The 15,402-nt window shown below is 36.1% G+C and overlaps 4 protein-coding genes and 2 non-coding genes across 6 annotated transcripts; 5 read left to right on the top strand and 1 right to left on the bottom strand.

Moving 5' to 3' along the window:
* Window positions 1-411: 411 nt before the first annotated feature.
* LOC127899712 (uncharacterized) lies at window positions 412-1,820 on the bottom strand. The gene is made up of 2 exons (XM_052433412.1): window positions 485-1,820; window positions 412-425 (listed from the first exon to the last, which is right to left on the bottom strand). Exons 1-2 carry the CDS (start codon window positions 1,818-1,820, stop codon window positions 412-414), a joined length of 1,350 nt encoding a protein of 449 aa, XP_052289372.1.
* A 759-nt stretch (window positions 1,821-2,579) lies between these two features.
* LOC102627108 (hypothetical protein) lies at window positions 2,580-5,612 on the top strand. Its single transcript, XM_006488893.4, has 7 exons — window positions 2,580-2,958; window positions 3,177-3,253; window positions 3,342-3,476; window positions 3,991-4,045; window positions 4,178-4,265; window positions 4,973-5,071; window positions 5,169-5,612. Exons 1-7 carry the CDS (start codon window positions 2,648-2,650, stop codon window positions 5,310-5,312), a joined length of 909 nt encoding a protein of 302 aa, XP_006488956.1. The 5' UTR covers window positions 2,580-2,647; the 3' UTR covers window positions 5,313-5,612.
* Window positions 5,613-7,646: 2,034 nt separating this feature from the next.
* LOC102618861 (putative receptor-like protein kinase At3g47110) lies at window positions 7,647-8,807 on the top strand. Its single transcript, XM_015533467.3, has one exon. The coding sequence runs from the start codon at window positions 7,647-7,649 to the stop codon at window positions 8,805-8,807; it is 1,161 nt and encodes a 386-aa protein (XP_015388953.1).
* Window positions 8,808-8,830: 23 nt separating this feature from the next.
* LOC107174277 (receptor kinase-like protein Xa21) lies at window positions 8,831-11,241 on the top strand. The gene is made up of 2 exons (XM_025102894.2): window positions 8,831-10,330; window positions 10,434-11,241. The coding sequence occupies exon 1, from the start codon at window positions 8,837-8,839 to the stop codon at window positions 10,301-10,303; it is 1,467 nt and encodes a 488-aa protein (XP_024958662.1). The 5' UTR covers window positions 8,831-8,836; the 3' UTR covers window positions 10,304-10,330; window positions 10,434-11,241.
* A 3,708-nt stretch (window positions 11,242-14,949) lies between these two features.
* LOC112495709 (small nucleolar RNA R12) lies at window positions 14,950-15,038 on the top strand. Its single transcript, XR_003062038.1, has one exon. It is a non-coding gene; the product is annotated as a small nucleolar RNA R12 (small nucleolar RNA).
* A 66-nt stretch (window positions 15,039-15,104) lies between these two features.
* LOC112495675 (small nucleolar RNA SNORD24) lies at window positions 15,105-15,210 on the top strand. The gene has a single exon (XR_003062005.1). It is a non-coding gene; the product is annotated as a small nucleolar RNA SNORD24 (small nucleolar RNA).
* The last annotated feature ends 192 nt before the right edge of the window (window positions 15,211-15,402 follow it).

The following is a 15,402-nucleotide window of genomic DNA, read 5'->3' on the forward strand; positions in this document are numbered from 1 at the left end:
GGCATGGCCATAAATCCCAGTGCATCTCCATATTTTACCATTTTGGTTCCGAACAATGGCATCTATATGGTGAGAGCTGTAAGATTTGATTGTGACATCAACATCCGAGCTCCAAAATAAAGCTAGACCCCCTCCCATACCGTTTCTATCAACTACAAACCGATTCTCAAAATTGAAACTTCCACATGTCGCATCAACCTGCCTAGCCGTCATCTTTGTTTCACAGCAAAAGAAAATTTGGGGCTGGTGCAGGTGGAGAACTTTCTTTATTGCGAGTCGCGTTCGAGGCGTCCCCAGACCTCGAACGTTCCAGCTTAACACTCTCATGGCTGCTGGCGGGGCTGGCTGCCAGCTCCCGCCAATATATTTTCCTCCATTGCAGCTTCATCTTCCCCTTCAACTTGTTCTTCATCAACTAACTTCAGCTGGTGATTTATTGAAGAGGAGCTGAACTGATTTTGGTCACTGAATTGTTTGAGGGGACTTGACAATCGTTGTTTCTTGTTTTCGGGGCTGGGTCTCGAGATATCAGTGCTAGGCCTTTTTGAGTTTTTAGGTTCACTGCTGCTCCCTTTCTCCATTTTTTGAACTCTCGCTCTAAGCTTCCATTTCCTTGGTTTGGGCCTCGGTTGTAGTTTTTTCGGCCCATTTTCCATTTTCTCCTCATTCGTTTTGGCATGGTCTTTGATTGGGATTTTTTCTTTTGCCTTCGCAAATTCAATTTCCCCCCACCTTTTACTTCCCGCCCTTTCGTTTTCGTTCCTGGTGCAGCCGTCTTTGTCAGCTGACATGCTCTGCTGCTGGTTTATTTCTTCGCTTCTACTCTTCCCACTTGGTTGCAGGCTTTCCATCACCTCAGCACACTGCATTAATGGGTTATCCCCGATTGTTGGCTCACGGTCTTTACTCATCGGTCCATCTCTATCTCCCATTTCGGTGCCCGTTTTGTTTGTGAGTGACCCGTTTGCACTTATTGGATCGTGTTGAAACTGGAAAGATTTTTGCGTATTGGCTCCTTCATCTCCTGTTTTCCTCTGAAACTGTTCCCAATTTCTTCTCTCCCTGCTTCGGTTTAGCTTCACCCTTTCTGCTTGTGAGATGGCTCTCATCCAAGCACCATATGGCAGCTCCTCTTTTGGCTGACCTTTATAATTGAGGCACTCTTTAAATTGATGACCGATATGGGCACAACAGAAACAGAAATCTGGTAATTTTTCGTATAGAACTGGCATCGGTATCCTTTCCCCCTCTTGTTGCAAATACACTACCTTTTTTAAAGGTTGTGTTATATTTACTGATATTCTGACCCTAGCGAATTGACCGAGGCATTCTCCTGCTTCATCTGCTTCAATGTCTTCTACTATGCCTATCCTTTCCCCCAGCATTTTTATGGTCTCTCTTACCATGCACATTATTGGGATATTGTGAATCTGGACCCAAAAGGATGTGTGTGTGAAGGATTGTTTTTTGATATCCCCTATGCCACTTGGTTCAGCCAGTACCAAGAGAGCCCTATCAAAGTGCCAAGGACCTCCTTTTAGAATTCTTCTTCTTTCTACCTCATTGGCAAATTTGAAAAGAAACACATTGTCCCCCATGCTCTCAGCTTTTACTTCTCTAACTGTCCTCCATGCCTGTTGCATTGCGGTTTTCAAACCCTCCCTGTTTACTCCTCTGGTCAGCATGATCTTTCCAATCAAACAGTTTGCAGCAATTTTTTCCCCCGTAGCCTTCATTCTTTCCACCAGCTTTACTGTGTCCTCCTCTTCTTCTTTTAAAACAATCGCTTGGCATTTTCTAATTAATTCCTCCGTATCCATTACTTCCTACGGGTAGCAACTTCTGCAGCTAAAACCCACTTCCTCGACAGACTTGAGATAAGAGAGATCTTTCGGAACTATTATCGGGAAACTTTTAAAGCAACAAAGAAAAATGGTTAAGAAAAGATTGTGTTAAAGCCAATAGAGAAAACCCGAATGAGGGGATAGAAACACCCAACTTGTGAGTGGCCAAAAAGCAAGCCATAATGGCTTCAAAAGACTTTCATTCTTGTACTCTTTTCAGAGAAAAAAGTACTGTAGAAGAAAGAGTTTTAATACAGTAAATGTTAAGGGACTTAGCTAAGAAGTTTTTAAATCATTTATTTTAATTCACTATCGAGTTTAAACCTCAGGAAGGATAAAAAAAAAATCATTAATAAAATTAATTTAGGCTTTGATCACTAGTCCTAAGATAGTTCATAATAATTTTTACAAGAATAAAAAATAAAAATAATAGAAGATATTTTTTCTTAAAATAAAAGAAAAGACCTCAATAAAAAAAATAACATATATTATTTTCTGTTAAAACAACTATACACATTATCCCCACTTTTTGAAAATACTATATATTACAACTCCCTTACTAAAAACCTCTCTACCAATAATTTTTTGTTTTAAGTTCGTTTAATTATTTAAGCTTACAAAAGTTTTTTTTTTTTTTTTTTGGTAATTTCATTTATAAAATTGTTATTGAAAATAACAAAAGGAACGGCGTCGTTTGTAGGTGGAAAGATATTTTATTTTCTCGAAAACAAAGAGAAAAATATAACGTTATCCAAGAAGTGTACAGAGCTAACGAAAAGATACGAAGCTCGAGAGCAAGTCCAATGGCCGTGGAGGCAACAAGTTCATTCCTAAGCTGTTCTTCGAAAACCCATTTCTTATTCAATCTCCGCGCTTCATCTTCACCTTCTTCTTGGAAAAAATTCACACAATCGGCGAACTTTGCAGCCAAGAACCGCCATGTCTGCAGAAATGAGAGGCCCAATGTCTCCTGCTCGGCAGCAGCATTTGCGGTGCAAGAAACGTTGGAGAAGACAAGAGAGTCTGTTATGGCTAGTAGTGCTAAAGAAATGATGCCCAAGATTGACAAAAGCGGCAGGTTCTGTAGCCCCAGAGCCGCTCGTGAGCTCGCTCTGTATGTACTTGTTCATTTTTAATGCTTCTAGTGCCGGTTGTTGATAAATATTTACTTTTTGGCCTTGAAATTTTCCCAAAATTGAAACTGTTGTTGGTAGGATTTCTTGTTTATGTCATTAGACATTTTGGAGTTCATAGTCTCGCTCTTTTGTTCAATTAAAAAAAAAAAAAGAAATCGAATTTTATGTTCTAATTTTGTTGAGGCTTAATGGGCAGGTTGGTAGTTTATGCTGCGTGTTTAGAAGGGTCTGATCCTATTCGGCTTTTTGAGAAGCGATTGAATTCTAGAAGAGGTAATGCATTCGGTATTCAAGCATTGCTTGATATGGGGTACCGCTGAATTTGTTCTGCTTTTGAGATACTTATTTATTATACATGCAGAACCTGGTTATGAGTTCGACAAGTCTTCATTGTTAGAGTATAATCATATGAGCTTTGGAGGCCCTCCTGTGACGACGGAAACAGTTGAAGAGGCAGATGAGCTTCTGCGAAGTGATGAGGAGGAGTCTGCAATTGGTAATAAAGCATTTCTGGAAAAATTTTATTCACTTCTTAGACATGCTGATGCTTTTCTCTCTGTTGAGTGGCACACTTTTTGAGTTAAAATTGTTGAAGCAAAAGTTAGTATATGTTCAGCTAATGTGACCATGCGAGCTTTTCTAACTATAGTAGCTAGACAAACTTGTGTACTCCTGAGGCATTGTTAGTGTTAGAAACTCCAGTGGAAGTTTAGTCATTGTATGCGACATAGAGGAATGGAGGGTGAAAGCATGATGCTTTAATGTGGTCAGAAGACCTGTATGGACTTTTTGTTTACTTTAGCTAGGTCATGAATGAATGACCAATTCATCATTTTGTGGGTTTCATCCACGTGTGAACTTGGTGAATTGATTCTTTTTCCGTCGTCTTCCTCGAATTTGCATACCAAAATGTTACCTGTAAAGCTGAAGCTGCTGTTTGCTTTAATTCTATTCTTCCTTTAGTAAGCCTAAATGCCTAATTCCAAGCTGCATTTTTGTATCACAAACAGAAGCAGAAGTCCTCTCAGCTCCTCCAAAGTTGGTATACAGCAAACTGCTTTTGCGGTAAATCCCTAATGATACATGATTTTTATTTTATCACTAAACTATTGGCTTTAATTAGTTCATTTATATGTGCTTTTGTGAATGAATGAGTGAGGTAATAGGTATGCGTCTAATTTTTTATGCTTCATGCAGTTTCACAAGGAAGCTTTTGGTCGCAGTTGTGGACAAGTGGGATGCTCATGTCCACATTATTGACAAAGTTGTACCACCTATTTGGAAGGTCTGGAAAATGGTTTTTATTATATGCATTGCTAAATTTCTTTTTGCTAGGATGATATTATTATCTCGCTAAACTTAGATAGTCCGTCTTATATTTCTAAACCAATTATAAACTTTTTTGTTCAATCTGTGGGAAATTCTTTTTTACATGATTTTATAAAAATTAAGAGAAGACACCTACAAAAATAGTCCTTTGCCATCAATTACTTGGAAAAAGATAATACCTTACTGATATCACAAGCAAAGTTATGTTAGTATACGTATGCTGGATGATGTCTTCTGTCCAAAATATATCAATTTAAAACATATGCCTTGCAACAGCAGATTGGACTGCTCTACTGCACTCTAATTGTTTCATATTTGCTTAACAAGAAAAGAGGAATAAATGACTGGACTAGGTTCAGATCCACATGTTACAGTGTGAGTATTGACGGCCATCTTTTCTGATTTATTCAATAGTTAACATTTCTAGCTAATGTGTTAGTTCAGAAAATGCAACATTACTGCAAATGTCCTTGTAATTGAGAATGGTATACATTTAGGCATATAAAAGATAAGGAAATTTTCATATGCATATTTGAGTTGAGGCCATTTGCCTGGATCAGTTATTCGGTTTGGTCCATATGTTGCCATTTTATCTCAAGCTTTTGTACGTTCACGCTTGGGGGAACACCAAGTATTTAACTCCTTTGGATTGATATACTTCAGGATCAACCAGCAGGAAGAATTTTGGAACTTAGCATTCTCCACTTAGCCATGTCTGAGATAACAGTTGTGGGAACGCGGCACCAGATTGTGATTAATGAGGCACGTCTCACTCTTCACTTTCTCTTTATTGTTTGCTTCTCTTCCTCTACAATCTGATTGCCATTATCTTTCTTAACTCATTGTCTTTTTCTTGAAGGCTGTTGATCTTGCAAAAAGATTTTGTGATGGAGCAGCACCACGTATAATCAACGGTTGTCTTCGAACCTTTGTGAGGAATCTTGAAGGAACTGCTAATATTGAGGCTTCCAAGGCTAGCAAGGAAGTTCCATCAGAAGTATGAACTGCGCACTTTTTCAATAACATTCTTTCTGTGCTGGGATTTTGTTACGAAACCCCCATGCTAAGCTGAAGAACCTCAATCTGAAAAGTGTGTTTTATCATCTGCTTCCGTGAAATCTTGGAAAGTTTTGGAGGCTTAGTAGTTGTTAGAAACAGATAAGTTCTGGGGAATATTAACGTCTCACAACAGACAATAGAGCTTAATATATATGTAAATGATTCTTATGTTGTAGTTATTGATCCTTTCTTGTACAACATTAACGTCCAATATCTCTTAATGAGATCATGAATTAAAATTTTATTCCTCATCTTTATTTTTACACCATTTCATTCCTAAAGCTGAGACCAATATTTTTTTTGCTTATGGCTTAAGGTGAGGTTTCGGCATATCTGTGTATTAAAAAATTTCTTGAAAAATAATTACAGTTCATATTAGTTGACCTATAGCTTATGAATATCTCCCAATTCCTTTAACTGAGGATATATCCTAAACTTATGCTGATAATTAAAGATAGTACTTTTTAATTCTTTATGTTTATTAATTTATCTATCACTGTATTTGATGTTCCAAATATATATATGTATAATTTACTAATCATGGATTCCAACTATGTTAGTGATTAAGTGCTGGGTAATTATTAGTCATCCTCAATGTCATATGGATCCGGTGACATACGACACTTGTAACTCTCCGAATTTCCACATGTGAAAGAAGGAAAAATTTCAAGACCAAGCACTGCCCGTCAGCTTCTTCAACAATTTAGGATCACTGTTGGTGGATGGAAAATTCTAATATTGTTCATTTGCCTGGAGAAATTGGACAATTAATATGTATCATTTTTGTTCTTGAACTTTTTTTTCTCCCTTATAATTAAAAATGAGTGATTATTTGGTATAACTTATCTAATGGTATAAGTGTTTATTTAATTTCATAAGTTTTAATTAAAATTTTTGTTGTTATTTGTTGTTTTTTTTTAGTAGTCTTTGAAGATTAAATAAGTTATTATCTCCAGTAGCAAAAGTTTAAATTTTAGGCTTTTGAAAGTAGATGTCAATTTTTTTTAAATATTAAAACCTCTAAAATATTATTTACTTATTTAACAATTTTATTTCATTTTTTTCATAATATAACTTTAAAAAAAATTTGTCTGTTAAAGTAGTTTTATAAATTTTAATAAAAGTTCTTATGGGCAACCAAATGACTAAATTTTTTTTAAGTAAAATCTTCTTGTTATAAAAACTCTACTAACAAAAATTCTTTTTAAATAAACTCTGTTTGAAAAGCTATATCAAGCAGAGCTAAGAGACTTTCATGATTGGTGAAATTTTTAGCTTTGTGGGATTGGCCAGTAGTGTTTTCTTCAACACTCAACAGGATTTCCATTATGGAGTGTTTGTGTGTCTTAAGTTTCATACTGATTGGATATTTCCTGGAAACAACTTGATGCATCTTTGTAAGATTGACTAAAGACAAAAGAGAAAATACCATACTCATCATCCCCCATCAATTGTTGGCTAGAAACAGCATAGATAGTTCATAAACATCGAAAACTTTGAATGAAGTCACTCCTGTCAATATCAAAGGGCCGAAGTTACAAGTCTATGATCGCCAATATGTTCACATTATCTGGTCACGTCATTTCCTGATCTCTTTATATGAGATAATCATCAGTCTTCCACCAATATGCGCGTTTTCTATACCGTTCGTTTTGTTGGGTCATGAGCCTCGATCACGTTTGAGTCAACGTCATTTTGTGAATTTTCATCTAGCAGAACACATAGCACACGTAGAATATGAGACACGGCTTAACAACTTGTATTCCATTGAATTTATAGCTGTGATTAAGCCACAAATGATGTCAAATGGAAAGCTCTAGTTGTGAAATGAAAGTTAGTAGTTGGTATTTGGTATATACGATTAAGCCACAACTGTGGGTAATTTTCAGACCATAGTTATAAGTGTTTACAAAACAGTTATTTGACAGAGACCCCAAATGGAGCCACAGTTTTATCTATCTAACATTGAGTTATAATTTTTGTGGAGATAAATAGTTGAAGTGGGATTTTCAGATTCTTGAGCGAAGGGTTGATTTCGGGGAAAGTCAACTCCAGCACGAGACCAAACTTTCTTTGCCTTCAGTTCAGACATGACTTGGGAAGCCGTGAAGCAAGTTATTTAAGCAAAGTCAATGAAGTCATTTTTAAGTCAGGACAAGTATTAGTGTAGTAGTGCCTTCGAAATTAGACCTCTGCACTTCGACAAGCTCTATATATAAAGGAATAAAAAAATATTAAAGGGCAAGCTCAGGAGATTGCTTCTCATTTAAGTACAAGAATGTGCCGCTCAACTTACTCCCCTTGCATTATTCTTTTATGCATCACGCTGATACAAGTCCCAAATTTTGCCACTTCCCTTTCAAATGCCTTTCAGGAGAGAGATCGTGTTGCATTGCAGGCTTTCAAGCTAATGATTACTCAATACCCTGAAGGAGTCCTGAACTCGTGGAATGATTCTCACCATTTCTGCGACTGGGAGGGTATTACTTGCAGTCCAAGGCATAGAAGAGTTACCGTCCTGGACCTGAAGTCAAAAGGCTTGATTGGCTCATTGTCTCCTCAGATTGGCAACCTCAGCTTCCTGAGGGAGATCCATCTTAGCAACAACACCATCCAAGGCAAAATCCCTGGTGAAATCGGGCGTCTGTTCAGGTTAGAAGCTCTGTATCTGTCCCATAACTCCCTCGTAGGAGAAATTCCAGGCAACTTATCTTACTGTTCCAGGCTCATAGGCTTATATTTAGGACGCAACAAGCTAGAAGGAAGTATTCCTTCAGAATTTGTCTCTCTATACAATCTTAAAGAGCTAGCTATACAGGAAAACAATTTGACAGGAGGCATCCCACATTTTCTTGGGAACATTACCTCCCTGGAAGCTATATCTCTAGCTTACAATTCCCTTGGGGGAAATATTCCAAGTTCATTGGGTCAATTGAAAGAGTTAAAGTCTCTTGGACTCGGCGGTACAATCCCTCCCTCCATTTACAATCTTTCCTTGCTTGCTAATTTTTCTGTTCCTGAGAATCGACTTCATGGAAGTCTTCCGCCAAGTTTAGGTCTTACTCTTTCTAATCTCCAACTCTTCCAAATCTCAAACAACTTCTTCAGTGGATCCTTTCCATTAGCTTTTTCCAATGCTTCAAATCTACAATCTCTTGAAATTTTGGGTAATAATTTTTTTGGAAAACTTTCAGTTAATTTTGGAGACATGAAAAGTCTTGCATACCTAAATGTAGCCATAAATAATTTAGGAAGTGGGGAAAGTGATGAGATGAGTTTTATACATTCTTTGGCCAACTGTAGCAATTTGTCCTTTCTAAATTTAGTTGCAAATCAATTTAAAGGAGCATTGCCTCATTCTATAGGTAACCTGTCTAGTCAACTTGATCGCTTGTTCATTGGTGGTAATCAGTTTCTGGAAGCATACCTTCGGAAATAGGTAAACTCGTTAGCTTATATTTAATAGAGATGGATCATAACCAATTTGAAGGAAAAATTCCCGAGGAAATGAGTCGCCTTCAGAACTTACAATTTCTGAATATGAGGCACAACCAACTCTCAGGGGAAATTCCTTCTTCTTTTGGTAACTTGTCATCACTAGTTAAACTTATACTGGGCAATAACAATTTGTCAGGAGTCATCCCTTCTAGTCTAGGAAATTTAAAACAATTGGCACTATTGCACCTGTTCCAAAATGACCTCAGTGGGGCTATCCCAGAAGAAATTTTCAATATATCTCATATGTCAGATTCACTGAATTTTGCCCGAAACCATTTGGTTGGATCCATACCTCCAAAGATTGGTAATCTGAAAGTTCTAAGGATGTTTGTTGTGTCTAGCAATAACTTGTCTGGTGAAATTCCAAGCGAAATTGGTTCTTGTTTTTATCTTCAAGAGATTTATATGGCAGAAAATTTCTTTCGCGGATCCATTCCTTCGTCCCTGGTTTCTTTGAAAGATCTGCGAGAGATTGATCTTTCTCAGAATAATTTGTCAGGGAAAATTCCAATATCCCTCGAACGTCTTCCTTTGGAGTACCTAAACTTATCCTTCAATGATTTAGAAGGCCAAGTACCAACGAAAGGAATTTTTGCAAATGCTAGTGCTATATCAGTTTCTGGTAATAGCAATAGACTTTGTGGGGGCATACCTGAATTGCAACTGCCCAAATGCCCCAAGAACAATTCAAGGAATCATAAGGTCTATCGAGGGGTACTGAAAGTAATCATCTCAACTTGTAGTGTCTTTTCAGGATTACTCCTGGGGTCATTTTTCATTTTCTACTGGCTGAGAAGGAGGGGAGGATCAGGCAAAGAACCTTCAGAGCCCATACTGAGAAGAGCACTACGGAAAGTGTCTTACGAAAGTCTCCTGAAAGCAACTGATGGGTTTTCTTCGACACACTTGATTGGTATTGGCAGCTTTGGCTCTGTGTACAAAGGAACATTCGATCGAGATGGAACTATTGTTGCAATCAAAGTGCTTAACCTTCAACTACAAGGAGCTTCGAAGAGTTTCGCGGCTGAGTGCAGAGCCCTGAGAAATATCCGTCACAGGAATCTTGTCAGGGTCATAACTTCATGCTCAAGTATTGATTTTCAAGGTAACGACTTCAAAGCTCTTGTTTACCAGTACATGCCAAATGGGAGTCTCGAAAACTGGTTGCATCCAGATGCGATTCCGCAAACAGATGAAGAAAATGACGAGATTCGAAATCTTACCCTTCTTGAGAGAATAAGCATTGCAATCGATGTGGCATCTGCAGTAGACTATCTTCATCACCACTGCCAAGAACCAACAATCCATTGTGATCTAAAGCCAAGCAATATCCTTCTCGACAATAACTTGACTGCTCATGTTGGTGATTTCGGGCTGGCAAGATTACGTCAAGAAGTCCCAAATAATCAGAGCAGCTCTGTTGGAGACTTGGAGTAAGAGGAACAATTGGCTATGCAGCCCCAGGTGATTGCTTTCAAATCCATTGAGTTGCTTTTTCACATTTACAACTCTTAATTTCTTCTTTAAAAATACTATAGTGCTTGATGTAATTTTTTTTGAATGGCAGAGTATGGCCTAGGAAGTGAGGTGACAGCAAAAGGAGATGTTTACAGTTATGGGATACTGTTGCTAGAAATGGTGACAGGAAAAAAACCCACAGACATTATGTTTGAAGGAGACTTGAATCTTCACAATTTTGCTAGAATGGCCTTGCCCGATCATGTGATGGATATTGTAGATTTAACACTTATAAATGATGATGGAGATTTAGATACCTCAAGTAACCAGAGGCTGCAGCAAGCAAGACTCAACTGTAAAATAGAGTGTCTCAGTTCTATGGTTAAGATTGGAGTTGCATGTTCAGTGGCATCGCCGCAAGATCGGATGAACACAACCAATGTTGTACACGAGTTACAATCAGTCAAGAACATTCTTCTTGAACATGAAACTATGTTCAACAGGCAAAGAGGTAATTATTTTATACATCCATACTTTCTTGTAGTATCATTTTATACGATGATGTGAAGAAAGGTTCATTATTACTATAATTCCTTTGTTTTTATATTTTTAATAGTCACAGGGTAACAGAAGTCAAAGCTTCAGAGATCATAAGAAAGTAAAATTTGATAGGAAAGGAACGCGATCACGCGAGAATGAGCTGCTGTTAGTTTCTGGGTTCAGTTGCATGTATTCAATCCGTTTCCAATAAAACATTGATTTTGAGATTTTTATATAGAGGTTTGATTTTCTTCTTTTTTTTTTTTTTAATTTTGGTTATTTTGACGAGCACATATTTTATTTGTATTAACAGAGCGAATACTCTGTGTACTAACCTGTATCTAGAGGTTCTCCATAGCAGCAATACTTGAATATGAATCTTAATATTATAAGTAAACTTGGATCACCACATGACATCAACTTTTGCGAAAACTATTGGAAAATAAAATTTGCTAGGGATTGAGAAACAACGACAATCCCATTTCCATTAATGATCATAAATTAACTTTATTCATGTTAAATTGATTAGAGCACCAACGTACGTACACCATCAACACATACAATGACAATGATGCTCACTCTTGACTGGCTTGCAAATGCAGCCCTTGCACTCGGTGGTACAATACTTCCAGCATTTACCTGTATTGGGTTGATCGTCCTTGCCCTTAACACAGTTTCCAAGTTGAGGATGGTTTCTGCAACATTTTGAAGCGCTCACCTCATTGCAATCTGAAAAAATATATATATATGAACTTAGATCAATAATATTAAAAAGGTTTCTAAAATGAAGCAAATCTTTGAGATATTATGTGAAAATTAGAGCAAAAATTTTCATGTACTGAAACAAGAGAATAACTATATATGAAATTTGTGTATGTGTATTTAGCCATTAGTTCATGAATCCAATTAATAAATATCACTTTGTGCATATTATTTAACACATGTACAATTGAATTAAAATTAGAAAAAAAAAACTTATTACCAAAAAGCTAATAAATTATAACTCTACCCAAAGACTAAACTTTAAGCACAAGTAACAATAGAAATAAAACTAAAAACTAAACGTACTGATGATGGTCAGCAAAAGGACTGCCAAAATAATGAAAGAGAAAACTTTAGTTTGAGATTGAGCCATGTCTCCGATCTTATGAATGAACTAGTTGCATAAAAGATTGTTCAAAGTTTTTGTGTGATTTGATAAACTCCCATGGTCGTACACCATTTATAGTGACTTCCGTGACTTACAGTGAGCAGATTTCAGTAGCTCGTAAGGAGAAGATTTAATGCAGCAATGTAAAAATAAGAAGGTATTGATTAATCGCCTAAACATATACCACTAAAATCTTTGTATTTACCTTAAAAAACACATTAATTCCCGTTTTGCTTTTAATGCTTCCACACTGATTTAATTTCCTATTTCGTGTATGGAAACTTCCAACTGTGCATTTGATTCCAACGTTTTGGTCTTTGTTGTTTCTTACATTCACAGAATATTTACAATAAATCTAAGTTTATTCTTACCCTTTTGAATAGATATACTAATTAATTAGGAAATTCACAGTTTTTATTAAAAACTAAATTTGGCAGGTAATAAATAAGTTAAATATTGCAAATTTTCTGCAGTATATATATATTATGAGGGCGGATTAAGAGCCCTCTAAAATTACACTTAATTTTACACTAATTTTAAGCTTTTGAATTTAAAATATATCAACCGTGAAGATTTAATAAATTAAATGGCATTACTCTTTTTACATTTTATCATTAATGCACACTTTCTCTCTCCTCCCATCCATCTTTTTCCCCAATGCTTTCTCCCTTCTCATCCATCTTAATAAAAATTTAGGAGGAGTTTATAAAGTTTTTTTTTTTTTTTTTATGGATAAACAAAGGAAATTTGAAAATCCTCCGGTTTCCTTTGTTAAGTTTATTCTTGTTGGAACTCTTCAACTGGCAAAATCCTAAAGACATACACCCGCCATACCAATTCAAAGTACTGCATATCATCCACCTTCTCCGTGACAAATGGGAAGTATATTGTTAGTGGCTCTGAGGATAGTTGTGTGTACTTATGGGAAGTTCATGCCCGAAAAGTAGTTCAGAAAATGGAAGGTCACACAGATCCTGTCATATCAGTGGCATCTCACCCCATGAAGAACATTATCGCATCTGGTGCACTTGACAATGATAGGACCGTGAAGATTTGGACTTAGGAACAGGAATGAATTGCTTCTCAGTTAAGAATTCTCTTGACATTATTGCATCCATCACACTATTGAAGAGCTGAGTTTCTCCTCTGTACTTACTTCTCAGCGCTATCTTTAGCTGAAATACATTCTTATATTGTAGCTTAATTCGGCAACTACCCTTTTCGGTCATGTACCTATGAACTTCCGTTCTTTGACATCATATGGACACATATGCCCATTATTTATATTTATGTAATCTTTCGGCAAATGGAAATTGGTAATATCGATGATGGGAAGCCAATTAAAAAAAAAAAAAATCCTCGGGGAAGAATATGGATGAGAGGAGAGAGAAAGTGTGCATTAATGATAAAAAATAAAAAGAGTAATGTCATTTAATCTATTAAATCCTCACCGTTGATATGTTTTAAATTCAAAAACTTAAAATTAACGTCAAATTAAGTATAATTTTAAAGGGCTCTTGATCCGCCCCTATAGGCATATATATATATGGATCTCGCATCCACACACAACAACAGTTCTCATGATGGAACCCGTAACTATTGTTGTGTGTGGCGTACGTTATGTTAAACGTAACGTAGCACCAGCCTATATATATATGAATGCAAGGAGAAAATTGGAGATAGTTTTGTTTGTTTTGTAGACACATTGGGTTTCAATTTCATGTAATATTAAAATCCATTGATAAGAATTACATATGAAGGCATAAAGATTTTATTATAAAAGAATGTGCAACTGTTTGCCGATTGAGGTTCAAAATTTTAGCACACAATTGCGTATAGAATGAAACTGTGTACGAGCACTTACTTCCTCAGTTCCTCTAATTGAAATTGACACCAGGCTGCTGCATCAGCACAAAACTTGTGATCATGCATGCGTTAGTTTCACTTTTACTTGCCATTAAAATTCTGCTCTTCAATTCTTCTAATATATGCTTCTATAAATTGATTACCAGTGACTGAAAGTTGATTTGGAAAATGTTGTAATTCCAAAACCACGTAAAGCAAAGCAAGCTTGGTGCTTTACATTTTTCTTGAGAAATTCAACTAGAAAAGAAAGAACAAATTAGAAACAACTAATGGATAATATAAGAAAACAACTTGTGAAAATTAAACCATCTATTGTTTAACATTCAAAGTGCAGCAATAACTATCCTTAATTACTAGTTCTCAATTGTTTAAGGGCACTCGTTCTTCGATCGCACAGGAAGCAACCAAATGGACTCGACTTGATATTTTTAATACTAAAATAAAATTGTCTAATATCACCCGCGTTAAAAGCTCGACTTGTTTGGTAAATTAAAATTATAAGATGAACAAGGCATAATCGCGGTCCTATTAGTATAGATAAAAGTTTGAAGCCCAATGGAGGCGAAATGGCCCATGATACGATGATGGACGGTTCAGATCTTTCTGATTATGCGGATAAACCCTAGCGTTTCTCCTTCCTTTCTATATAAATATATCAAGTTACCTCTCCCTTTCCTCCTCATCAAATCGAATGAATCGAATTCATTCCAAGAATCCGCTGCTTGCCCATCAAAGTTTTCATCTAAAATTTCATTCTCTTTTTTCTCAAGTTTAAATGGATTTATAAATAAAAGAAAATGGGTGGCCGGCCTAATATTGCAATTCTTTGATACAGAGTAAAATGAATCAAGGAATCTATCGTTAGGCCAAAGCGAAGAACCGTATACATACTCAAAACTCGTGTATGTATACTCTACCTTCAGCTCCGTTTTTCTCTTATTTAGAAACATTTTGCGGTGACAAGGTAGATACAGTCCAATTCATTATTCGTAGCTTTTTTGGCATCTCCCTTCTCAATTTTTTTTTTATTTTTAATTTTAATAAGCTCGGTTTGGTATCGGCATGGAGGTGGATGGATGATGAAATAAATCAGACGGATTCCCAATGATTTTGTTTTAATCAAAATATGATATTAACAACCAGCTACTTCTGACTCCACTCCATGGCATGATTTATTTTTTTAAAAAAAAATTTCTTTTTTTTTTCTTTATTTGGGATTGATTTGGCCGGTGATGTAATAACAAATATTTGCTACTCTTGATTGGGGGATTTGTTTTTCAAACTAATTCTTCACTGATGATTATTCACATCCACCAAGATCTCTGAGGCCATAACATTTTAATTTATTAATGCGGAGATTAAAGATTTGCTTTACAAAAGTATATATATATATTTTTTTTATCTTTTCTCGTTTTTGGAAATAAGAAGCACTTTTATCTTTTTGCTATGCTGCAGATAAAAAAAATTTACTGTAAATGATGTTTAATTATTTCCATCCGAACTTCCCCTTTAATCTGGACTC

Source organism: Citrus sinensis, chromosome 2, assembly GCF_022201045.2.
Source record: "Citrus sinensis cultivar Valencia sweet orange chromosome 2, DVS_A1.0, whole genome shotgun sequence".
In the NCBI taxonomy this organism is placed as follows: Eukaryota; Viridiplantae; Streptophyta; class Magnoliopsida; order Sapindales; family Rutaceae; genus Citrus; species Citrus sinensis.